The sequence below is a fragment of the Lonchura striata genome, chromosome 33, assembly GCF_046129695.1.
Source record: "Lonchura striata isolate bLonStr1 chromosome 33, bLonStr1.mat, whole genome shotgun sequence".
Taxonomy (NCBI): Eukaryota; Metazoa; Chordata; class Aves; order Passeriformes; family Estrildidae; genus Lonchura; species Lonchura striata.
In genome coordinates this window covers 2,853,504-2,878,061 of record NC_134635.1, presented here as the reverse complement: position 1 = coordinate 2,878,061, position 24,558 = coordinate 2,853,504, and the positions used below count along the sequence as shown (strand labels likewise).

The 24,558-nt window shown below is 52.6% G+C and overlaps 2 protein-coding genes across 12 annotated transcripts; both read left to right on the top strand.

Moving 5' to 3' along the window:
* Window positions 1–484: 484 nt before the first annotated feature.
* Window positions 485–20,138, top strand: ARNT (aryl hydrocarbon receptor nuclear translocator). Of its 11 annotated transcripts, none has more exons than XM_021542090.2 (23): window positions 485–602; window positions 4,941–5,052; window positions 6,173–6,217; window positions 7,043–7,087; window positions 7,964–8,008; window positions 9,931–10,144; window positions 10,358–10,571; window positions 10,655–10,720; window positions 10,837–10,936; window positions 11,259–11,324; window positions 11,436–11,521; window positions 11,913–11,989; window positions 12,150–12,284; window positions 12,717–12,791; window positions 13,580–13,731; window positions 14,625–14,735; window positions 14,923–14,998; window positions 15,404–15,527; window positions 15,796–15,895; window positions 16,252–16,351; window positions 16,610–16,769; window positions 17,242–17,396; window positions 17,971–20,138. In XM_021542090.2, exons 1-23 carry the CDS (start codon window positions 578–580, stop codon window positions 18,058–18,060), a joined length of 2,373 nt encoding a protein of 790 aa, XP_021397765.1. In that variant the 5' UTR covers window positions 485–577; the 3' UTR covers window positions 18,061–20,138. The 11 variants fall into 11 exon arrangements, with proteins under 11 accessions (XP_021397765.1, XP_021397763.1, XP_021397762.1 ...); XM_021542088.2 differs by having other exon boundaries at window positions 16,252–16,402; window positions 17,245–17,396; XM_021542087.2 differs by having other exon boundaries at window positions 16,252–16,402.
* Window positions 20,139–21,683: 1,545 nt separating this feature from the next.
* CTSK (cathepsin K) lies at window positions 21,684–24,295 on the top strand. The gene is made up of 8 exons (XM_021542143.3): window positions 21,684–21,787; window positions 22,345–22,489; window positions 22,606–22,728; window positions 22,818–22,973; window positions 23,044–23,262; window positions 23,341–23,506; window positions 23,590–23,695; window positions 23,777–24,295. The coding sequence occupies exons 2-8, from the start codon at window positions 22,364–22,366 to the stop codon at window positions 23,874–23,876; spliced, it is 996 nt and encodes a 331-aa protein (XP_021397818.3). The 5' UTR covers window positions 21,684–21,787; window positions 22,345–22,363; the 3' UTR covers window positions 23,877–24,295.
* Window positions 24,296–24,558: the final 263 nt, after the last annotated feature.

Genomic DNA, 24,558 nt, shown 5'->3' with positions numbered 1-24,558 from the left:
AGCCGGGCTGGTGGGGTTTTCTAGAGATTTTTCAGCACAGGATGAATCGTGGAGTCCCGTTGGTGGCCCCAAAATTCCAGTCCGGACAAAAAAACACATTCCAAGCCCAACCCCAGTTCCGACCGAAATCACGTGTCCGGTCTGGATCCGCATCTTCATTCCTGGGGTTTTAGAAGCCCAATTTCACGCCAATCTCAGTCCTAATCCTAATTCCAATCGTAATTCCAATTCTAATTCCAATCCCAATGGTTCGTGACGTCATCCGCACCACCCACTATGGCCACGCCCCCTCCAAAGCCCCGCCTCCTTCCCGGCGGGGGCGGGGCACGGCCGCGTTAGCCCCGCCCCCAGCCGTGCCCTCCGCTTATCCCCGCCCCCAGCCCTCCGTTCGGACCAATAGCAGTGCCGCGTCTCCCCGTGTCCCTCCCCCCGCCCCCCGCTTGAGCCAATAGGAGGCCGCCGTGCCGCTGGCCCCGCCCCCGCGGCGGCGGGGCCGTGGGGCCGGCGGAGGTTTTCCTGCGCCGCCATCTTGGCTCGGCGGAGCGGAGCGAGGAGGGGGCGGCCCGGGACCCCCGCCATGGCCGCCACCGCCGCCAGCGCGGGTGAGCCCGGCCGCGGCGGCACACGCGGCGCCGGGGGAGCTCAGGGAGGGCTCAGGAGGCCCGAGGGCTCTCACGGGGCCTGGAAGGCTGAGGGCGACTCTCAGGGGCGGGGGCTGTCGTGTGGGGCTCTGAGGGGCACCTCAGGGGTCGCTGAATGGTTGACAGGGGCGTGAGGAGGGTCTTGGAGGGCTGAGGGGCCTCTGGAGAAGGGGGAATGGCACAGGGGGATGGGGGCACCCTGAAGGAGTGAGGGCTGTGTTACCTGGATTTGGGGTGCTCGGGGCAGGGGGTCGCTGGAGAACCGGTGGTGCCAGGAGACCCTCAAAGTGGGGATCCCTGGATTTGGGGTCCCTGCAGTGGGGTTCCATCATCACTCGTTTGGATTTGTTTTCCTTGACTGCTTCTGTCGGTTTAAACTCCTTTATCAGCTGTGTTTCACTGAGGTTTTCCTTAATTCCCAGCAAAAAGTGCTGTCCCGCTTTGGAGGTTTAGCACAAATGTCTCTGAGCTCTGTGAAGGAGGGGAGGGCCTGGAGCACAATGTTCCCTCAGGTTGGTCCCCAGAGTCCTCAGCTCCCTCTGCACAGGAAGCTGGGAGCTTCTGATCCCTGATTCTTGCCAGAAAAAAATGTGATTTTATCAATTCTCTGGCCAAACTTCTCTGAAACGAGCTCGTGTCCAGATTAACCCAGCGTCTGTGAAGTCGTGATGGATTTTCAACGTGGTGGCTGCGATCACAATCTGAGCTTGTTTGTGTTTCTGGGCTTTTTTTTTTTTTAATCTTAGCTTTGCTTTATGGCTCTTCTTGTGGCTTGAGCGTCGTGAGACACACTCAGGTTTATCCAGGAGTGTTCAGTGACACTGCTGAAGGATTCTGGGGTTTTATTTTAATTGTTTTGGAAGGTTTTGTGGCATTTAAAGGTGCAAAAACGCACTGGGGGCTCAGACCATCCAGTGTAGGAGGAAGGAAGATACTCGTGGGTATCCAAGCATTTGTGGAAGTGGAGTCTTCAGGGTTCTGTGGTATTTTGCATAATAAGAAAGTTTTACGTTCTGAAAGAAAAGAAAATTTTTAACATCTGTGTTAAATATTTTTAATCATGGGCAGAGTGACCAATATTCACTCAACCTTTTTACACATAGGGAGAGAAATACACAAGCAGTAAACATGGAGATTATTAGAAAAATTAAATTCTGAAGAACTCTCACAAATAATGTGGGTCTTCTTTAAAACATTAAAAAACAGATTTCAGGGCTCCAGTGAATGCTGGGTAATGCCTGAAAACTACCCAGAATGTCTTCATTTCAACCCCTTAGCAATGGAAGAAACATTCTTTTCTTAATTTCTATATTTCTTCGTGGAGAAGGTTCCCATGGGGATGAAAGTGCTGAGCTGGCATTGCATGGGAAACTCAAACAAGCTGAAAACCTCCTGCTTGCTTAAAAAAAATCAATTTAATGTACCCCAGACACGGAAATTGAGATGTTTTGTAAATAAAAAAACATAAAAGCAGAAATATCCAAGCCTTATAGTTGTTAGTGAAATGCAGAGTACTTTTAAGGCTGGTTCATTCGCTCCCAAACCTGCTCCAAACATTTTGGCGAGCTCACAAATGGGTAAATTTAAAGCAAATCCTGTGAGATTTGATGTCCAAACGTGAGCCTGGCAATTAATCCCCCTGCTGAAGCTTCTGCAGCAAAAATCACCAGTTTAGTACAATAAAAATGTATATAAATGCTGCAGCAGCCCCTGTGGTAAATCACAGCTGGGAATATTTGCAGTAATTTTATTTTGGAGCCTTTTTTTCCCCCGTTGGGATGCCAGTGGTTGCAGCAGAGCCTTTCCCAGGAGAGCTGGGCTGGGAGCCTGGAGCACTGGTGGGGGTTGGGATTTACATTTGCTCTCTTCTGGCCTTAATTAGATCCAGCACAGGGTGTAGGGAAGCAGGGATTGGTTCTGGGAAGGGCTGGGACACAGACCCAGCCAGGATGTTGGAAACCCACCTGGGATTTCTTGGGACTCCTAACTGGACACCTCCAGCAGCGGTGACTCCCTTCCAAATGCCCTTTCTGGGAAGGAATTTTCCCTCCCACCCATCCTAAACCTGCCCTGGTACAGCTTTGGGCTGTTTCCTCTCATGCTGTTGTTCCAGCCTCCTTCCAGGGAGTTGTACAGAGTGAAAACTCCACCGTGGGCTCCAGGAATTCATCTCAGTGCCGTGTTGCTCGTGTTTGGAATGGGGAGAAGACGGAAATTGGGAAGGAATCTTTGTGTTCCTGCGCGTTTCCCAAAAATCCCAAAGGGGGAGAAAGGCAGAGCTCTTCCCGTGCCATCTCCCTGCCCGTGCTGTCCCTGGTTTTGGGAGGCTGGGGCCACTCTGCACAGGTGCCCAGCCTCAGGGTCTGTCCTGGGCTTCCACCTGAGCCACGAGAGGGAAACATTCCTCATGGGATGTGTGCTGGGCTCTGGGGAGATGTGCAAGGCTTGAAAAGCAATTCCCTGTGAGCAGCACACTGTCACTTCCTTCCCCTGCCCAGAGCGGAAATTCCTTCCCCTCAAGAAAGGGATTCTCCTCTGTGCTCCAGAAACTTCCTTTCTGTTCCCACCATGTTCAGATACGGCTGGGGAAAAGGAGAAACCCTCCCTTGTTCCCACTTGAAACTTCATTTTGTTAAACAAAATCCTTGGGTGGCACCTTGGGGCTTCACTTGATGCACAGCGGCATCTGAGCAATCGCAAATCGAGCAGAAAGGAGATGGGGAAGGGTTTCCACCTCTGCTTTTTTGTTCTCCAGATGTATTTTGGGATTGCAGAGGATCCTGGTGTTTCGTTGCTGGTGTTGGATGGGCTGTTCTCACTCCTGCTGTTGGTTGGGATTGTTGTTTTTGGCTCCTTCAGCTGCCAAGCCTCGAGCTGGATGCTTATTCCATACTGTAGTCACCCCTGGGAAATACTATGGATCAGCAAGGAAAAAGCTTCCTCAGCAACGCCAGCTGCTTGGAGGAAAACAAACCAGGCAGGCAGAGAGGCTGGGAATGTTAATGTGGTAAAATATATTTAATTTTGGCAGAAATACCAGGAATTTGGGAGTGTGTTTGCTGTGAGGTCCAGGCACACCGCGGAGGTGATTGTACAGCTCCACTTTTAGCTGTAAATGAACCAATATGCAACTCTGGAAGTGAAATTAAACTGTTGTTGGACTGAAATCTGTCTTTGGGCAGTGGCAAACAGCTTGGGAACCCCAGCTCAAAGCCCATTTTTTCCCTAATTCGTTGAACCTGGCCTCAGTTCTTCACTTTGTCCCCCCAGTTGTGGCTGTTTCCTGCCCAAGCTGCTCTCGGTGCTGCTGAGGGTGGTTTGGGAAGCCCAGCATTGGGGTTTTTGGGGGTAGCTTTGGGATCCCTTTGCTTTGCTAAAGCAGAAGTGGTTTGGGAGCTGCATCAGGCTCAGTTTGCAGAGGTTGTGGTGGAGATTTTTGGGCTGGAGTGACTGTTTTGGGGCAGTTTCACAGCACATTTACAAACCAACAACCGTTAAAATACGCACAGTGCTGACATATTGCACCAGAACAAGAAGAAATTGTTTATAATGGATTTTAAAACTAATTTTCTGATGTAGAACAGGCTGTTTGAACCTAGAGCAACGTTAGTTTGGCTCTGATGGTGATGCTGGAATGTAGATTCAGCATAAGCCACATTGAGCAAGCTCTGAACAACTGCAGACCGTGTTACCTGTGCTCTTGAACAACCAGGATTAGGGGAAATTACAGGAAAATGGAATGCTGGAATCACAGCCAGGTTTGGGCTGAAAGGAATCACTTGGACCATGGCTCAGCCACCTCACACTTGTCCAGGGTGCTCCAAGCACTTGTGGAAGAGCAGTAGTGGTGCCCACTGGTCTGTACTGGTGAAGACCAGAATTGATCAGCTGAACAATGACGGATTTTGAAGTGTTTTACAGCATTTGGGTTCTTCCTTTGTCTCAGATTGGGCAACGAACCCTCTGCAAGCTAGTGTCATCAGGGAAACTCGCTGCTCTGCTCCTCCTTCATCCTTCAGCCCCTTCCCTGCTCCCACCAGACTCCTCCTCTCCCCCAAAAAACAGCCCACATCTTTGAGTTTGGCAGCCTCGGCTCTCCAGCTGAGGAAGCAGCGTGTGCTCCGAGCTGGGAACGGCCCCTCGCTGCAGCAGATGAAAGGACACAAACACACATTGCCCCAGCTCCAGCCCCAGCAGATGCTGACACACAACTGCTTCTACCAGGGAGTGTTCCACTGAACCAGAGGGGTTTGGAAGTAATACTGGGTGATTTCCTTGATTTTTTCCACTCCTGTTTAGAGATGGCATCCGATGTTTCCTCGCTGGGTGCAGCCGTTGGCTCCGGGAACTCCGGGTCGGGAGCCCAGGCTGGAGGAGCCGTAGCTCAGAGGCCCAGCAAGAGACGGCCGGGGTGAGTGTGTGAGTGGGTGAGTGCTGGGGCTGTGGGAAAAGGGCCTTTTTGAGGAAGTTTTGCTCTCAGAAAGAGCTGTCAGCCTCGGGAGGGGCAGCTGTGGCTGCTTCTCAGAAGTTTCCTGCTTCTTTCAGGTGGGCTCTGTCCAGTCCTTTCCCTTTGTGGTCGTGTCTTTGTGCCAGCTACACGCCTTGAAGAGGGGGTTAAGTGACATACTCAGAGAGGACTAAAAGCTTTGCACCTGGTAGAAGGAGCAAATGCACACCAAGGATTGAGAACAAGACAGCAGTTTGCTGCAAGACGTGGGGGAACAGAGAATCTGGGTTTTGGGGCCTTACTCCAACCTTTGCAGCTGTGCTGTCCCTGGGAGGGGTGGGGGGAAGAAGCCACAATGTGCTTGTGGGAGGCTTTTTGTTTCCTAAAAATGCCTTTGCAAATTCAAAGGGAGTTTGAATGGCTATTCCCAGATTTCTGGCAGGAGAAATTGCCTGGTAATTGTCAAGCAAACTGAAATCTGTCTCTGCACCCCTCCCAGTCACTCAAACTCTTTCCTTCAGCCCCATTTGCTGATGCTCCCACCCTCCTGCAGCTCCTACCATGCTGCCTGCTCCACTGCATCTGCAGTTTTCCAACCCAGAAGAAAAGGTGAAAAGTCTTCTGTCCTTCCACATGAACTGGATTTTGGCCTTGTGTGAACAAACACTGCACAAACCGAATTTTAACTCCAGGAAGATTTTACCCTCTGCTTTTTTGTTTTGTTTTAATTCTAAATGCACCCAATCCAGGCTTTTGGGCTGGGAATGCTGCATCTGTAGGCTGTTGAAGGTCCTTGGTTCTCCTAGGAGATCCAGGCTTTTGGAGCAGAAGGTTGGGAGTCAGTGCATGCTCCAAGTGGGTTTTCTTCCTTTGCAACTGTTTTTCCTTGCTCTGTTTGTGACAGACACCTAAAAGAAGCCCCTTTCCAAACTTTGTTGGTTGTTTCACATTAGGATCACTAAATTGCATTTGGATTACTTAATTTTTCCTTTCAGGAATTATTTGCATCCATGGGGACAGACAGAAAAATAATTTAAAGGAGAAACCACTTGTTTTAACAGTTACCTTTTTTTCTGTTTTTCAGGCTGGATTTTGATGATGATGGAGAAGGGAACAGTAAATTCCTCAGGTGAGGGAGAACATTGCATCCAGAAGTTTCTGTCTTGTGGTCTAGCTGTATCTGTGTGTTTTCCCTGGAGCAAGATCTTTCTGCTCCTGTGGCTTTTCCTCTCTGGAGGCAATGGGAATTGCTCCAATTCCTCAAACTCTTCCCTTTGTCCCAGTCAGCAATATTCCTTCATCTCTGTGGCTTTTGTTACTGCCTCAGACATTAATTAATCCTCATCTGTTGTAAGGATGCTTCAGTCCCAGAGACATCCTTATTCCCAAGGAGCTGGCGGGGCTGCAAGGATCTCCTCATGATCCATATGGAACACAGAAGAGTTGGAATATCTTGTGGCATTTTTTTGTAGCCTCACTGCGTGATTTAGGATTGAATAAGTCCAGTGATACTGGAGTTAACTCCAATAATAACTCCAAATAACTCCAATTCCAGTGATACTGGAATTTCTGTGTTCCCGTGCTTTAAGAATGGCTGTGGAATCGTTTCAGGATAATGAGTGTAGAATTTACCAAGAGAAACCAGGATGGAGGTCCTGATTTGGGCTACCTGCATCTTCCAAGTGCAGGTTAATCTACTTCTTGGTATGGAATTAAATTTTCTGTGATCTCACCATCCTTGATTGGGATGTGATATGGAAAACCCCATGGAGGTGATGCCCATAGTTCACCTATACTGTTTGGAGTGATCAGTGAATTATACTGCACTGATTATCCACCCAAGTTTGCCTTTTTAACCCCAGGCAATTTTTGTGGGAGTTATTAAACCTTGTTTTCCGAGTGTTTGTTTGGGAAAGAAGGAAGTGTAAACACTTTTAACCTCTCTCCCTTCTAGATGTGATGATGACCCAATGCCAAACGATAAAGAGAGATTTGCCAGGTAAGAATTTGATGATTTAAAAGCTTTTTGTGCCAAAAAACCTTAATATGAGAGGGATCCTGCAGCTTCCTTCTCACAGTCATCTCTCTTTGAAGGTGTTCCACACATACTCCGTGATGTTTTTTGGACCAGTTCATTGAGTGTGACAATGACATTCCTCTTTTGTACCATTCCTTTCAGCTCTGGCCTTGGACTCATTCTTTTCTCCTGCTCAAGAAACTTGCAGAGATTCAAGTTTCCTGCTTAGTACAAGTTTTCCTTGAACAGGGTTTCCTGGCACACATTGTGATTTGTGCGTTTCGTGGGGAATTACACAGAAGCTCTACAAATTGGGGGTTTTCTGGAGATTGTAGGAAATGCTTTGATCAGTTTGTGGTGTCTGACAGTATCTCTCAGTGTTGGGACTGAGCCCATGGGATTTTTACAGCTCCATCCCCTTCTCTGGATACATTCCAGCCCATCAATGTCCCACCTCCCAGGAGGGGCCCAAAACTGCCCCTTGGATTTGGGGCAGTCCTGCTGTTACCTGCCAAAGGGCTACAGGGAATTCCAAGCTAGGGTTCTCCAGCTTTTTTTTAAGTGGTTTGAGTCCTTCTGAAGTCATGCAAATATCAGAATACTTGAAATATCAGAATACTTCTAATATTAGAAATAAACAAATTAGAACTAGGTCACAGCCTCAGAAATGTTTCAACACATCAGGCACCAATTTAATGTAGAATGTTACAAACTAATGACTGTTTTATTTTATGGAATTGCTCCTCTGCAAAACAGACCTGTCCCTAGGCTGGGTTTCCTAGTCCATCTTTCCATTTTATTTCCATTTCTTTCAACTTTTTTTCCATTTTTAGCTTAGCTGGCTAATTTTATTTTTAGGTCTGATGATGAGCAGAGTTCAGCGGATAAGGAGAGACTTGCCAGGTAGGAGAATGGAGATTTCAAGCATGGACAAGCAGAGTTTTTCCTTTCCTTAATGTTTCTTTAGGCATCCCTTCTCTTTTTCTTTTATTTTTTCCCTCCTTCCCTCATCTGCTGCAGAGGATTTAACAAACTCCTGGAAATGGCTGTGGAATTGGGATTAGGAGGGGAAAGGCATTGAGGAAAGGCGCACCTCATCCTTGGAAGAACCTTTTTAGGGAATTCATGGAAGGATTTATTTACCAAAGGCCACAGGGTTGGGCTCCTGCTTTCACCTGTAGCTTTGCTAACCTGTGCTAAATACAGTTCCTCTTGTCCTGGGTCAAGGTGCCAAGTTGTCCATCTAGGAAGGTTTTGTGTCCTGGGAATGCTGTTGGATTCTCAGAACAGGCAGGAAGAGGTGTGTTAGCTCAGGTGTTTTCCTTCCAGGAAAGGTGGTGTCACTGGAAACAGGATTCAATTTTTCCCTGAGTTTCTATTAGTGACTAATGAGAGACTGTGCCTGAAAGCACCAGAACAGTCACCTGGAATGCTGCACCAAGAATCCAGGAATGGGCCCTGCAGACACCTGTGCCCACGTGAAGGTGATTTGTCACCTGGGCACACCTGCAGCAGCCTTACACCTGTGCCCTTCATTTTCCACCTTACAGACTTAGGCCAGTTTGGGGCAGTTTTGTCTTTAAACCAAAACCTGACCCCCAGAGTGCCTTTGCTGACTGTGCTGAGCTGTGCTGAAATGTTTGAGGAGCTCAGGAAGGCACAGAGGTGTCCCCCAGGATGGACAATCCCAGTTCTCCCATCCTTTCCTCATGGCAGAGTGACAGTGGGCAACTGAAATGTAAATGTCTGGTGACTCCCCAGTAGCTTTTGTAGTTGAAGGGTCTTTGTTTTTCACACCTGAGCTTATGAGTTTAGAGAAGCTGCCTGACTCAAAGGTGAGGTCACTGAATATCTGCACACACCTTGTAGTGATAAATGCTCCATTTTTGTGTTTATCCTGTTTATTCACCTGCCTATCCTTGCTCCTTCCAACACTTCCATCTCATTTCACTTCCCACCATGTGCTTCCTTGCACATGATCCATCCTTCTGCATAGGAAACCTGGCTTTTAAGCTCTGTTTTGGAAAACCCACCTTAGGATCCCAGTTAAATGATGCATCTTGGATAAAAGAACCAAGTTCTGGTCTGTGGGACTGATGGGAACTGTGCCCTGTGAGCCAAAGGGGTACCAAGAGCCTCCTTAGATGGCAGCAATTGCTACAGTGGCTGTTTAGAGGTCCTGGTCTGCCCAGGACCTTGCTGATCTGTGCAGAAAGGGGGTGTAACCTGCTTGGAAGCTTTCTGCTGAAAGGGCTCCTGGTGTCACTGAGAAGTGGCTTCCCCAGGCACTGCAAGGTGACACCCAGCTAATTCGGGTCACTCAGAACCCTGCGGTGGCTGGGGCTGGAAGGAGCCTTAAAGCTCATCCAGTTGCACACCTCCCACCAGCCCAGGTTGTCCAGAAGAGCAGGTGCCCGAATTTTAGCTGCAGACTGGTGGGTCTGATCGTGCAGGTGATCTCATCCACCCTTGGATGAACAATGTTGAGGTCACCTGCAGTGAGGTGACCCCGCTTCGGGAGCAACTCCTTTGGCTTCCTGCAGCGTTGTGTGGTGGATGGGGAAGGTTAGCCCAGGTCCTCGCTGTCCCCAGGTTCCAGGGAGCCGCTGTGACTTCGAGGAAGGTCCAGGTGTAGCCTCTCCTCCTTGCCCCTTCCTCCACGTTCCCTGTGCACGCCCAGCATGTGAGGCTTGGCTCCTAATCCTGACGGCCCTGATGCATCTCTGTGTGTCACACCCGTGCAAGCGCTGACGTGGGGACACGGCCGAGCCTCCCACCCACAGTAACTTCACCTTCCTCCTTTTCTCCCCCTCGACCTCTGGCAGGGAGAACCACAGCGAGATCGAGCGCAGGAGGAGGAACAAGATGACCGCCTACATCACGGAGCTGTCGGACATGGTGCCCACGTGCAGCGCCCTGGCCCGCAAGCCGGACAAGCTGACCATCCTGCGCATGGCCGTGTCCCACATGAAGTCCCTGCGTGGTACTGGCAACACCTCCACGGATGGCACCTACAAACCCTCCTTTCTCACCGACCAGGTCTCTGCCCGTATAAAAAAATCCCTCTTTTTATTAAGCCCCCTTAAGGTCCTGGAAGCTCACAGTGAGGTCTCCCTGAAGCCTTCTGATCTTCCCCTGCTTTGTGGGAATTACAGCAATCAAAGGGGAAAATTAAACGATGGGTGGGGGGAAAAAGTCCAGACCCAGGGTGTGTTTTGTCTGTGGAGTTGAGAGGTGTCTGTGTGTCTGCAGGAGCTCAAACACCTGATCCTGGAGGCAGCTGATGGCTTCCTGTTCATCGTGTCCTGCGAGACGGGGCGCGTGGTCTACGTGTCGGACTCGGTGACGCCGGTGCTGAACCAGCCGCAGTCCGAGTGGTTCGGCAGCACCTTGTACGAGCAGGTGCACCCCGACGACGTGGGCAAGCTGCGGGAGCAGCTCTCCACCTCCGAGAACGCCCTCACAGGTACAGCAGCCCGGGCTGGGACGCCAGGGGCTGGCAGGTGGGAGAGCCTGCGGAGGACTTGGATTAAACCCTTCCCTTTGTAGAGGGAACCAAGCCCTGGTGCCTTTCTACCAAGGATGCTGCAGCCCCCCCCGAGAATGCATCTAAAGGTACCACCAGTGACACTCGTGTCCTGCCAGTTCCCAGTACGTTACCTGGTGCCACACCTGTCTTGGTGGAAGGACTCCCAGTGCAGCAGCAGCTCCTTTTCTTTATTTTTTTTTAGGTCGTATCCTCGATTTGAAGACGGGGACTGTGAAGAAGGAAGGGCAGCAGTCCATGAGGATGTGCATGGGCTCCCGGAGATCTTTCATCTGCCGAATGAGGTAGGAATTCCTGGGCAAATCTCTGAGCCTAAAGCCAAATTTGCTCCCAAAATCCGACCCTTCCATGCTTTTATTTCAGCGGTTTTGGGGCTCATTTTGGTGTAGACATGGCTGAGCTTTCCCTACAGTCAAGTTCTTGAGATGTTTGTTTGCCCTGTTGTTGTAAAAGATTCAGTTTAAAGTAATTATTTTCAGCCCCAAGTGTTGCCTCCCTTGAGTTCTGCAGAATGCGGGGTTTGTGTGATGGAAATTCTCATTCAAGATGTCCAGATTATTTCCATGTTGATCAGGAAAGATCAAATCCTTTCTAACCCTGGTGCAGGTGTGGCAACAGCTCTGTGGATCCAGTCGCTGTCAATCGCCTCAGCTTCATGAGGAATCGCTGCAGGTAAATGACCCATAAATAGCATATATACACACAACAAATAAATAAATAACACAACTAAACACCTCGCCTCACCTTCCCCCACTGCAGCACAACCTCTTTCTCTCTCCCAAGGAATGGTTTAGGTGCAGCCAAGGATGGAGAACCTCACTACGTGGTCGTGCACTGCACGGGCTACATCAAAGCCTGGCCCCCAGCAGGTAACAATTCACTTTGTGTTCAGGTGGGCTGGGTTTAAGAGCATGTGGTCTAATGTTGCCACTCCAGCTGAATGGGCCAGGAAGTGCTTTGCAAATATATCTGTGACTTTTATTTTAAGATTAACTTAATTTTTGCAGGCAAAGCACCAGAGGTCTCTGTCTGCAAAGGATGAAAATAATATTGAACTGTCTGATGTGCAGCTTTTGCTGAAATTCAGAGATTTTCATTCCTTCTGGTGAAAAAAGGGAGGGGAGAGCACCTTAATTTACAAAATCCCTTCATGGGGAAGATTACTGAGTTACAGACCAGGACAGAAAGATGTCTTGAAGTCCATTCCTCTGAAATTTCTCCTGTACTAACCTTGCTGGAATTTTTGGTCCTCCCTCCCAGGTGTTTCTCTGCCTGACGATGACCCCGACGCTGGCCAGGGCAGCAAGTTCTGCCTCGTGGCCATTGGCAGGCTCCAGGTGAGTGCCCTGTTCCCCTTTTCCAACATTGCCTTGTCCTGGTAGTCCCCAGATTTAAACGGTTCTGTCTGAAAACGTTCCCTGCTGGCCACAAATCCCAGTGCAGGGCTGGCAGCTCAGGGTCAGCAAGGGTTGGTGACTCTCCCTGTGTTCCTGGCAGGTGACCAGCTCCCCCAACTGCACGGACATGAACAATGTCTGCCAGCCCACAGAATTCATCTCCCGACACAACACCGAAGGAATTTTCACCTTCATCGACCACCGGTGCGTGGCCACCGTGGGTTACCAGCCCCAGGTGAGGATCTTTAGGAGCTTTTCAATAAAATAATGTTCTTTAAACTTACTTTTACTTCTACATCATGGCTCTGCTTGTCCAACAGAGTTGATAAACCATGCCCAGGGCTTAACCCAGACATGTGTTTCTTCTCCACTGGTTGCTTTTCCATGTGTTTTTCCAAGTCCTTTGATCATGGGAAGGCTGGGTGTCTCTGGATTATGTCAAATGTCAATTAAAGCCATTTTTGCCTCAAATTGAATTAAAGATCAAACATTAATCAACAGCTGTTGTGCTTTTCTTTTAAAAAACAGCACACCAGCTCTTGTGCTTGGGTTGTGTAACAGGGATTTGTGGGGAAGGAGCAGGAACTACCTGTCCAAAGACAGATTAATTATGGAATCTGCCTGCCAGATGAACTGACTCAATCTCTCACAATCCCTTGAAAAATAGGAACTTTTGGGGAAAGACATTGTGGATTTCTGCCATCCAGAAGACCAACAGCTTTTACGGGACAGTTTTCAACAGGTAAATGCATCACAGCTGCCCTTTGCATGCAGGGTGGAATTCAGATTGGAGTTCATTCCGAGATTGGAATGTCTTGGTGCTTGCAAAGCAACAAAACTGACTGGAAAACCAAGAAGAAAAACAAAGCTTAGCTAATTCACCTGTGCAAAAACTTTCAGGTTTAGTCATATCATTAAATGCAAAACAAAACAGAAACGTCTGATGTCTTAACTCCTGAATCCAGTCTTAACTCCAGTTCTGGCTGCTGGTCCAGTTGGCTTTTAGGGCCAGGGATGTGGCTCCCCAGTGCCTGCTTGACTTGGCTGAAACCCTGGTTCATCTCTAGGGCCCAGCCCAGTGCTGCAGAACCCGCAGTGGAGGTGGTTTTCTTGCCCTGTTGTCGTTACTCTTATTTCTGAGGGCCTTGGACTGGTGGCAGGGCAGGTAAGGCTGCCCCTGTGGTTTCATGACTCCAAAAACCAGCTGCTCATATCCATTGCTCCAAACCGTTGGAATGGGAAGCGACAGCATGTGTTTCATTTCTTGGAAGCTTTTCCATACATCTCACCAGTGCAAAGAGATAAGAGAAGTGAAGCCAAAAAGGGGATTTTAGATTCCCCTCCTGTATCCTTTAGGACTCAAGTTATCCCAAGGGAATAGTGCCATTTAGTTTGGGAAGACTGAGATGTGGTGGTCCAGGTTTGAGGCAAAGGGCCATTGCAGGGGTCTGGGGTGGGGGGAAAATCGTGCTCAGGTTGCTCTTCCCCACCTTTGATCAGATGCTACTGATGTAACTCCATTTTTTTTAGGTGGTGAAGTTAAAAGGCCAGGTCCTGTCAGTCATGTTCCGCTTCCGATCCAAAAACCGGGAATGGCTGTGGATGAGAACCAGCTCCTTCACCTTCCAGAACCCCTACTCGGATGAGATCGAGTACATCATCTGCACCAACACCAACGTCAAGTGAGTGCCTGGAGAAGGGCTCTCAGTCCAGAATAACCCAGAACTGGGAGCCTCAGCCTCTCCCCCTCACGAGCTTCCCATCAATTTCCACAACCCTGGAGAAGATCCCAAGTCCCTCCAGCTCCCATTCTCTGCTGGGCTGTGCCAGGCACAGGAGGGCTACAAAGTGCAGGAATTGTAATTCTTTTAGCTGTCTTGTTGTGTGGCTTAACAAGCTGCCAAAATTCAGCTCCAGCAGTGCCTGAAATTAGTGAAATCTGCCTTAGAATGCTCTTGGATTCCTGCGACACCCCCACAGGTAGGAATGATCGGAGCTGCTCTTTCTTTCCTTGAGGGAGCTCCACACCCCTTGCAAGGACCAAAAAGTTGTGCCTGTGTGTGATCTAGAGCTGCAGGCTTGGCAAGGGCAGCTCCAGCAGACAAACAGAAGGCTGGATTGCCTGGGAAAGGGAAATCCGGGATTTTTTTGCCATGAGGCAAAGTAGCACTGCTTCCCTGCAGAGCTGAAATCTGCTGCAAGCCTGATTTCCTGCCCCATGTCAGAGCTCTCTCTTTGAACTTCTTCATTCCACACATAGCCATTCCCACATCCAGAACCCAAAAATCCCTGTGGAAGTTCAGAGCAGAGTAGCAGTGTCTGCGTGGTTGTGTTTGAGGTGTGCAGGGACTAAGTATGGAGGAGGGAGGCACAGCTCCCACACCTGGAGCATCCTATTCCATGAGACCACCTTTCAAGGAAACCAGGTGGAAACTCACTCAAAAATCCCTTCAAATGGGGTTTTTTGCATCTTGTCCCAGACAGCCATGCAGCTGTAGCCACAGCTACACACAGGACCCAGCTTTGCTACCAGCTGAGACTTTTTAAATCTCTTTTTTCTGTGTTTGCTTTGAAGGAACTCGAGCCAGGAGTCCCGGCCTGCCCTGGCAAACTCCATGCCAAGGCCTCAGCTGGGGCAGAGTGTCAGCCTTCCCCTGGACATGGGCACGGCCCCACTGCCCTCCAGGTCAGGAGGAGCTCGGCTCCTTTTCCCATTTCTGTCTTCCCCTCACACACCCTCCACTCCCAAATTCTCTTCTCTGCAGCCAGGAGCTCCAGGCTGACAAATCCCTGGTGTAACCACCCAGAGCTGTTCCCTTGGGAATTATCTTTAGCAGCCTGTGTTCCCCTGTTACAGACACTTTCTATTTTAGGCAGCAGCAGCCACCCCAGGCCGAGCTGGAAGTGGGCCCAGGAAGGGAGAGCTTGGCTGGGTATGAGCACTCACAGGTGAGTCCAGAGGGATTTGGGCACTCCCTGTTCATTGTCCTGCACTGTTTAAGTCACCCTTTTACTGGGGGTTTAAAGGTGGTGGCACCAGGTTGAGGTGAGGATTGAGGAGAGCGTGTTTCTACCTTGGGTGTGGCCCAATTCCAGTATTTATCATGTGGAATCATAGAATCATGGAATAATTTGGGATGGAAGGAACCTTAAAGCCCATCGACTTCCACCAGACCAGTTTGCTCCAAGCCGTGTCCAGCCTGGCCTTGGACACTTCCAGGGATGCTACTGGGCATCCTGAATGGCCCCACTGTCCCAAAAAAGCACATCAGAATCCCAGGAGTGGACAGGCCCTCAGGTGCTGAGGTGGGAGCAGCCCCAGGAGGTGTGAGCAGCTCTGCCCTGTTCCCCCAGGTGCCCGTCCAGCCCGTGAGCGCTGCCGGCCCCGAGCACAGCAAGCCCCTGGAGAAGGCTGAGAGCCTGTTCAGCCAGGAGCGGGACCCACGCTTCGGGGAGATCTTCCCTGGCATCAGCACAGGTGGGTCAGCTCCTCCTGCCTGCCCTGGTCACATCCTTCCTGCTTCTCCCTGCTCCCAGCCTGCAGTAGGTGCTCTGACCCCAGAGAGCCTCTGTAGTAGAAAATGGAGAGGAAATCAAATTAAACAGGGTTTAACAAAATCGTCTGAAGTCTGTGTCTGGAGAAGGAACAAAGGAGTTTTCCTCCGCACAGACACATCTCTTCCAACTGCTTCTGCCCCTGTTCCTCAGATGTCTCAGTCCAAAAATGACTCGTGCTCTCTCCACAGATGAGAGCAAAGCCATCCCTGCCAGCACCATGCCAGCCAACCCACCCCTCTTTGCCCAGGGAAACACCTTCACTGCTGCACGGCCTGCTGAGAACTTCAGGTGAGGCTTCACCTGTCCAGCTCCTGCCATTCCCTGTTTCCTCTTCTGTGCCTTGGACATGCCCAGGATCTGAGTTCCCACAACCCAGCAGCTCCTCTCAGTTGTTTCCCAGTATAGAATCATGGAATCCTGTGGATCTAGGATCATAAATCAGACTGTTAACCCGTGTCTATCACTAGCCTCTATCCCCAGGTGCCACATCCACACATTCTTGGGACACTCCAGGGATGACCACCCTTCCCAGATGGGCTCATTGTTGTGCTCATTTCCTTCCACCAATGACTTGAGCAGAAGGGTTGGGTGCCTCTTCCTCCTCTAAGCGCTGTCCACAGCCTCAGACGCCTCTTGTGTTCCAGGAGCAGCAGCATGGTCCCTCCAGTGAACATCATCCAGCAGCAGCCCGCGCCCGCCGGCCGGATCTTGTCCCAGATTTCCCGGCACTCCGCCCCAGCTCAGGTCAGCGGGACCACCTGGGCTCCAGGGACACGGCCGGTGTTCACACCCCAGGTAGCACAGCCCGAACCCTCAGGTGCAGGCCCCGGGTCCCTGCTGCCTTCCAGACCCTGCTGTCCGTGGGGAACCATCCTGCTTCCGCTCTCTGGCGCTGCGTGTGGGCTTCCTCCTTCGGGGCTAACCCGGCAACTCCTCCCCGAGCCGAGGGTCGCGGTGAAGCCGTGCCTCCTCTTCCTCTCCTGTGTTTTTCCTCTCTTACAGCAAGTGGCATCCCAGACAGTGAAGACTCGACCGCCTTCCTTCAGCATGGGGACATTCCAGGGCACGCCGTCCTCCTTCAGCTCCATGACAGCGCCGGGATCGACGGCTTCTCCCACCACGGCGCCGTACCCAGCCCTGGCCAGCCGCGGCACAGGCTTCAGTGAGTGGGGTCTGGGGGGAAAAACACCCCTGGGAGGAAAGCTGGGAGCGTCCAGCTGTGGTGGGATGTGCTCTCCATCATTTTTTGTGCATTTTGGGAGTGCCTACATGTGGGGAGCACAGTTGAATCTGTGCTTTGACTGACAGTGGTCACCTTCAATCATCCTGCAACCACAGAGCTGGACTCAGTGGTCCTTGTGGGTCCTTTCCAGCTTGGGATAATTGGGGTCATCCCAGCAGATGAATTATGAACCATTTTAAGGCTGACTGGGAGGAAAAAAACCCCTCTGGGAGTCTCTTTGTTCTATCCCATGGCAAACACCTGAATTGTCATGGCAGGAAATCCTGGAGGGCGACCCTGCTGTCACAACAGCAGCACCACACAAAGCACTGCCCTTCCCAATCCCAGTCGAGCATTGGAGAAGCCCCATTCCCAAAGGAGGGATGGCTCACTGCCTGTGTTCTCTGTCCAGCAGCCGCAGAGGCAGCGCAGACCCCGGCCCCGTTCCAGCCCCGCGCCGCCGACGCCGTGGGAATGTGGCCACAGTGGCAAGGACAGCACCACGGCCCAGGATCTGGGGAGCAGCACGTGCAGCAGCCCCAGCCCAGCCAGCCTGAGGTCTTCCCAGTAAGATGGGGCTTTTTAACCTCCCAATCTGGTGGGATCCACTGGTCTTGAAGCACCCAGAGCTTGTCCCTCTGGTTCAAATCAGCTGGGGAGGTCCCAAACTCCTGGATAACCTGATGGAGCTGGAAGTGGAGAGGGCAGGACTGGCTTTGTGTCTTGGTCTGTTGCAGGATCAGTGGGAAATTCCAGTTGGATTAACCCTTCTAATTCTAATTAATTTTTTTTAAAAAGCTGCGGTCCAATGAAATTAAAATAATTCCTGAGAATTCATAATCCTCTCACCCCAGCTTTCCCAGCAGTTGGTGATTATAGCTTAAATTTGCTGCTCTCCTTAAATTTGCCTTGGACACAGACCTTGTATTCCCTTGGGAAAGGAACCAGTTTGGTCGACAGTATCTGTTCCAGCAAACCCATTATTAAATTTCCCACATGATCATGGAGCCATGAAATTGTTGAGGTTGGAAAAACCTCTGAGATGGGAGTCCAGCTGTTCCCCCTAATTTCCAATCCAAACCTCCCTGGCACACCTCGATATTCCAGTCTGGATGCTGACTCTCTCCTTGTATCCTCACAGGACATGCTGACCATGTTGGGGGACCAAGGGCCCAACTACAACAATGAAGAATTCCCAGAGCTGAATATATTCCCTTCTTTTTCCGAATAAAACAAGCCTTAGGGGAAACAACATAAAGCTCTCTACAATATCCACATGTAAAGGAAAACAGCAGAGTCTTTTTCTCAAGGAACTGTCTAAACACTTCCCACCTTCTGGAAGCAGAGCTCCAAGGAGGGATGGCCATGGAAGAGGAGGTGGTTTGGACACCTCCTCCATGTGGGATTGTTCTGGAAGCTTCAGGACTTGAGTGCCATGAGGCCGAGGGCTCCCAGAGCCACTCCCGAGTGGATTCTTTTTTGGGAGAGATTCCTGTCTGGATCACAGACAGCCCTTCCAAACTTTTAAGGTGGCTTTGACTGTTTTTATTTCATTCTCTGCCGTGACTTTTTGTATAAAACACAAACTATTGGAATTTTTGTAATACTGGAAGGAACTCTTCCAAGTGTTATCCCTGTAAACACAATCCTGGAGAATGCTTGAGTAAGAATCCGTGTCCTAAGCCAGTGTTTTCCTCCTTTTTGGAGGAATTTTGGCTGTTTTTGGAGGGTTGTTACAGCGTCTCCAGTCCAGGGTGCTCCGTGTGGAGATTCCTGTGTTTGTTTGGAATCTCCTCTCCTGTGAACTGTGCAATGAAATCAGTGTGACCCATGATCCCTCGTTACCCAGAATAATTAACAAGCCATAAAAATATTACCCCATGTAGCTTTCTTCTGGATGAATCCATTTTCCAGCTGATGGTTTCTGTGCTGCCACAAATGGACGTTTCAAGAGGTTTTTTGGGATAAAACCTGCTCCACGCTGTCCATGGAATTTTATCACATGTAGATGAGTTCCTTGTCCTCGTTTTGGAGCTGGATGTAGGAGAATCCCTGGATTTGATCAGGGAATTGCTGAGGAACTGTGTATTTTCACTACATTTGCTCACTCACCATCTCCTTAAAGAAGAATTCCTGCCATGGGATGATCCTGTTGCCAAATGACAAAGAGTAAGAGGAGAGCTGGAAAAGTAGGGAACAGAATGAAATTTTTTATATATATATATATATATCTATATATATAAATTTTTAATTTTTAAACATTGACTTGGAATCTTCTGGCTTTTTCCATGGAAAAAAAACAAACAACTTGTGGCCAACCCTGCTCTCCTCAGGGGCTGGAAGAACCATTTGATTCCTTCTTGCTTCAATTCCAACAGGAAGATGAATTGCAGAGTTGGACTTGGAAAGAAATTTGGCTCAACAGCAGCTGGGGAAGAATCCCAAGTGTTCCTGGAAGCCTGGTTTTGTTTTGAATGGAATGTGGGTGTTCCCCCCTTTTTCCTGCATGTCGAGGGGGGGCTCTGGGACCCCCAGGCTGGTTGTGAGTGTTCTCTCTGCTGGCTGAGGGCAAGAATGGGGGGAGCCCCCCTTTTCCAAGACCTGATTCCAGAGCTGTCATTCCTGACAAATCCACGTAGGAAGCTTTGAAACCTTTGTGTCACCAGCCCAGAGAGATTCCTCTTGTAAGTGGAGCAGGAAGCTTTATTTTTCCCTCCCCTTTTCCCTCTGGAAAATTAAGACTTGAAGGTTTTGTTTTAGTTGTTTGTTTTTTGGGTCTTTTTAATTCCAAAGTTCTCTATGGATAAGTGGGAACATCCCATTTGAAGACATCCTGTGATCCACCCTGTCCCATTATCCAGGGAGCTTGTTCCCAGCAATAACCTCCTCCCCAGCATCCCATCACATCCTGGGCCCTTCCCCTTTAGTTCTGAAAGGAGAAGGAAAATTCCCATTTCCCTGAGCCCTTGCAGGTCCTGTGGCTGTATCCCCCCCCAGATTTTCCAGATCCTGGGAGAAGGAAACCAGGAGCAGTCAAATCTGTTGGGAAGGAGGATGAGGAGCAGCTAACAGGGTTCCCAGGGGCTGCTGCATGTGGGACAAGGACAGGGGACGGGCTGGGCCCTTTCCCCCTCTTTGGGAACTCCAGTGTTTGTCCTGGGGTGGAATTTTATCCTACATTCCCTGGGGGGACAGGAGCTGAACCCCCCCCAGGTGTGTCCCAGCCTCAGGTATCTCGGCCTGGTGGATTCTGGACAGCAGAGATTTTCCAACAGGAGATTTTCCCACAAGAGATTTTCCCTTTTCCCAGCCTTTGTCTCATTTCTGCCTCTTTCTGTCCCCATCTTGAGGAATGTCCCTAAATCCCCATCCCCTCCCCGCTCTGGCCCCAACTCTCATTCCCTCCTTGTTTTGTCCCTTTGGCCCCCAAGCCCCTATCCCCCCATTTTCCCCCCCATAATCCTCCTCCTCCCATTTTGCCCCAAGCCCTCGTCCTCCCCCATTTCCCCGTTGGTCCCCTCGGTTCCCGGTCACTCGCTGCCACGTCAGGGCCTCGTGCTCCGGGCGATGATTCTGCCCTGGAGCCCCGGGGTGACTCAGCCCCCCTGTCCCCACAGAGCTTCGGGTCACAGGGGGGTGGCCCCTCTCCTGGGGACCCCCGTGGGGTAGGGGTGACAGGGACGCACCCCCACCTTGGTGCTGCTCCATCCCCCCCCTCCCCTCCTGGTCGCTGGGCTGGTTCCTCCTCGTTCCCGTGGCTGGAGGGTGACAGCGATGATGATGTGGATGTCCCCAGCGTGACACATCTGGGATGGCTCTGGTGCCACCAGGCCCCTCCGCCTTGTCGTGGCAGGAGCCGCGTGACGAGGTGACGGTCACTGCAGAAAGCACCGTCCGGCCCCACCTCCCCCGGCCAGGGACCCCCAAACTGGGAGGCAGCCCCGGGTTGGGGACACTGGGGACAAGAGCTGGGGTCCCGTCCTCCGCTCCTGCTGGCACACGATGTCCCCGAGCTGCCGTGTCCGGCTGCTCCTGAAGGAAGTGGGTGCTCAGCTCCATCCGATTCGGCCACGGGGAGGACTTGGGGACAACGTGGGAGTTCCCCAGGGCGGCAGAATGTCCCCAGGGTGGGATGCTGGGACAAGACAATGTCCCCAGCGTGGGATTCCAGGACAAAAGAATGTCCCCAGGGCAGCAGGACATCCCCAAGTTGGGATGCCAGGACAGGAGGGTGTCCCTGGGGCCGGGATCCTTGGGACAGGAGGGTGTCCCCAGGGCAGAATGCTGGGACTGGAGAACGTCCCGGGACAGGAGAACATCCCGGGGACAGGAGGACGTCCCGGGGACAGGAGGATGTCCCGGGGACAGGAGAATATCCCAGGGACAGGAGAACATCCCAGGGACAGGAGGGTGTCCCGGGGACAGGAGCATGTCCCGGGGACAGGAGAACATCCCGGGGACAGGAGGGTGTCCCGGGGACAAGAGAACGTCCCGGGGACAGGAGCATGTCCCGGGGACAGGAGGACGTCCCGGGGACAGGAGAATATCCCAGGGACAGGAGAATATCCCAGGGACAGGAGAACATCCCGGGGACAGGAGAACATCTCGGGGACAGGAGAACATCCCAGGGACAGGAGAATATCCCGGGGACAGGAGAACATCCCGGGGACAGGAGAACATCCCGGGGACAGGAGAACATCCCGGCGACAGGAGGATGTCCCGGGCAGGACCCGCCGCCCGCCCCGCGCCGGGGCTGACTCAGCTCCTCCCGCAGCATCACGTGAAGCCGGGGCAGCCCCCTCGTCCCCCCTCCTTGTCCCCTCCTTCCCATCCGAACCCGATGTTTGCCAAAATTTTCCGGCCGCCTCCAAACTTCCTCAATCCAGCAGCATAAAAGCGCAGCGGCCGCGGCTCCCGCAGGCCCCGTCCCGGCGCTCCCACCGACGGCTCCGTGCTGGGTAAGCGGCGGGGAGGGGTCCCCCAGGGGGGCGCTGGGTGGCTTTTTCCCCAGGGAAATGGATCCCAGGGGGAATGGGAGGGAATCGGCTCCCGTGTGCGACCCTCGGAGGCACGAAAAGGGAAACTGAGGCACTTGACGTCCAGCCGGCCTGGGGATCCCCGGCTCGGGGAAGTGTCCCGGGTCCTGCCGTGCCACGGGGGGCTGGGGGCGCTGGGTGAAGCCAGGGAGGGGCAGGATGGGGGAACGTTCTCCCTCCTGCACCCTCGGCATCCCAAATCTCCCCCCTGGCTCCGGGTAACGGGAACCGGCTGTCCCGGCTCATGTGATGCCGGCGCCCGGCCAGCCCTGCCCGCGGGGGTGTCCTGGCCCCAAACCCAGGCAGGAAGGGGTCCCAGTCCCCAGCCAGGGTTGGCAGCGGGTCCCAGCCCCAAATCAGGGTGCGCAAGGGGTCCTGGCCCCAAATCGGGGTGTGCAGGAGGTTCTGTTCCCACAGGAGGGTGGGCTCAGGGTCCTGCCCCCAGCCGGACCCCTGGCTCAGCCTGTGCCCTGTCCCAGTGCTCAGCTGGTCCCCAGGATGTGGTGGCCCGTGCTGCTGGCCCTGCTGGTCCCGGCGGCGCTGGCCCAGCTGCACCCGGAGCCGGAGCTGGACGCGCAGTGGGAGCTGTGGAAAAAAACCCACCGCAAGCAATACAACGGGCAGGTACGGGGGGGCCCGGTGCTTGGGACCCCCAGGGTGGGGAGTGGGGCACAAGGATGTCCCGAGGGTGGGGGGCACAAGCAGGACCCCTGTGCCAGCACCATCTGCCCCCGGTGCAGGCGGACGAGGTGACGCGGAGGCTGATTTGGGAGAAGAACCTCAAATACATCAACACCCACAACCTGGAGCATTCCCTGGGCATCCACACCTTCGAGCTGGCCATGAACCACCTGGGTGACATGGTGGGTGTCCCTGGCAGGGGAGACAGTGGGGCTGAGCACCCGTGGGTGCTCCCACCCACCCTGCTCACCCACCGGGGCTCCTTCCCCAGACCAGCGAGGAGGTGGTGAGGACAATGACAGGGCTGAAGGTGCCCCGCGGTCACCAACGCCACAACGAGACACTCTTTGTCCCCGACTGGACCGAGAGAGCCCCGGCTGCCATGGACTGGCGCAAGAAAGGCTATGTGACCCCTGTCAAGAACCAGGTAAGACAGGTGAGTCTGGAGCAGGCGTCACCCCGGTGTCACCCCGGTGTCACCCCTTGTGTCCCCACAGGGCCAGTGTGGCTCGTGCTGGGCTTTCAGCTCGGTGGGTGCCCTGGAGGGGCAGCTGAAGAGGAAAACGGGGAAACTGCTGTCCCTCAGCCCCCAAAACCTGGTGGACTGCGTGGCCAACAACGACGGCTGCGGGGGCGGGTACATGACCAACGCCTTCGAGTACGTCCGGCAGAACCGCGGCATCGACTCCGAGGACTCCTATCCCTACATTGGCCAGGTGTGAGGGGGCACAGCCCCAAATCCCCCTCCATCCCTCCCATCCCCATCTCACCCTGACCTTCCCGGCCCCACGCAGGACGAGAGCTGCATGTACAGCCCCACTGGGAAGGCGGCCAAGTGCCGCGGCTACCGCGAGATCCCCGAGGGGAATGAGAAGGCTTTGAAGAGGGCGGTGGCCCGGATCGGTCCCATCGCCGTGGGCATCGATGCCAGCCTGCCCTCCTTCCAGTTCTACAGCCGGGGTGAGGGGCTGGGGGCAGAGCGGGGCTCGTGGGGCTGCTCGGGGACCTGGGGCACGCCCGGTGACGCCGGCTGTGTCCCCAAGGTGTGTACTACGACGAGAGCTGCAACGCCGAGAACATCAACCACGCCGTGCTGGCCGTGGGCTACGGGGCACAGAAGGGCACCAAGCACTGGATCATCAAGAACAGGTACAGGGGTTGGGATGGCTTGGGGATTGCAGGTGGCTGGGGCTCTTCCAGAGGCTCAGGCTCTGCTTTTCCACCCTCCAGCTGGGGCGAGGAATGGGGCAACAAGGGCTACGTCCTCCTTGCCCGCAACATGAACAACGCCTGTGGTGTGGCCAACCTGGCCAGCTTCCCCAAGATGTGACCAGCCCGCCCAGCCCTTCCCTACCCACTGCCCTGCCCTCCAGCCTGGCCTCTCCCCTCCCAGTCTCACAGATGAAGGTGCTCCCAGGGGAAATTCTTTATCTCCGTGAGAAATTTCCCCTGGGAAGGGGGGAGACACCCCTCTTCACCTGCAGGGAATGGGGGATGAGCCCCTCAACTTTGTTTTCCACATTTTGCCATGCTGGATTCTGCCATCCCATGGACTGTGCTTGGCCTGATCTGTGAAGGCCAATCCACCCAGACATGCTTCAGGAAACAGCCTCTGCCTCAGGAACACTGGGGTGGAGGTGGAATATTCCCAATAGAAAAAGTAGATCCCTCTCCCTCCACCCTGTATCCCAGTGGAGGCTGCTGAGAATGATAAGACTTTTTATTTTTCAACTAAAATTGGGAATAAGGCTTGGACCAGTTTGCTTTGTGATGGGAAAGGGCCACAGGGATGGGAAAAAAAATCTTCCTTTTCCCAGAGGGGCAAAGAACCCCCTTGTGAGGCAGAATAGGGTGAGAAGAAACTGCTGGGGAATTTTGGGACGGATGGATGGATGGATGGAGTATCTGGGGAGGGGGTGGTTCTAGGAAGGACACAGGGAAGGACAGATGGGTCAGCCACGGCTGGGGGGACACCATGAGGGATTTGGGGATCTCCTGGGATTATGGCCATG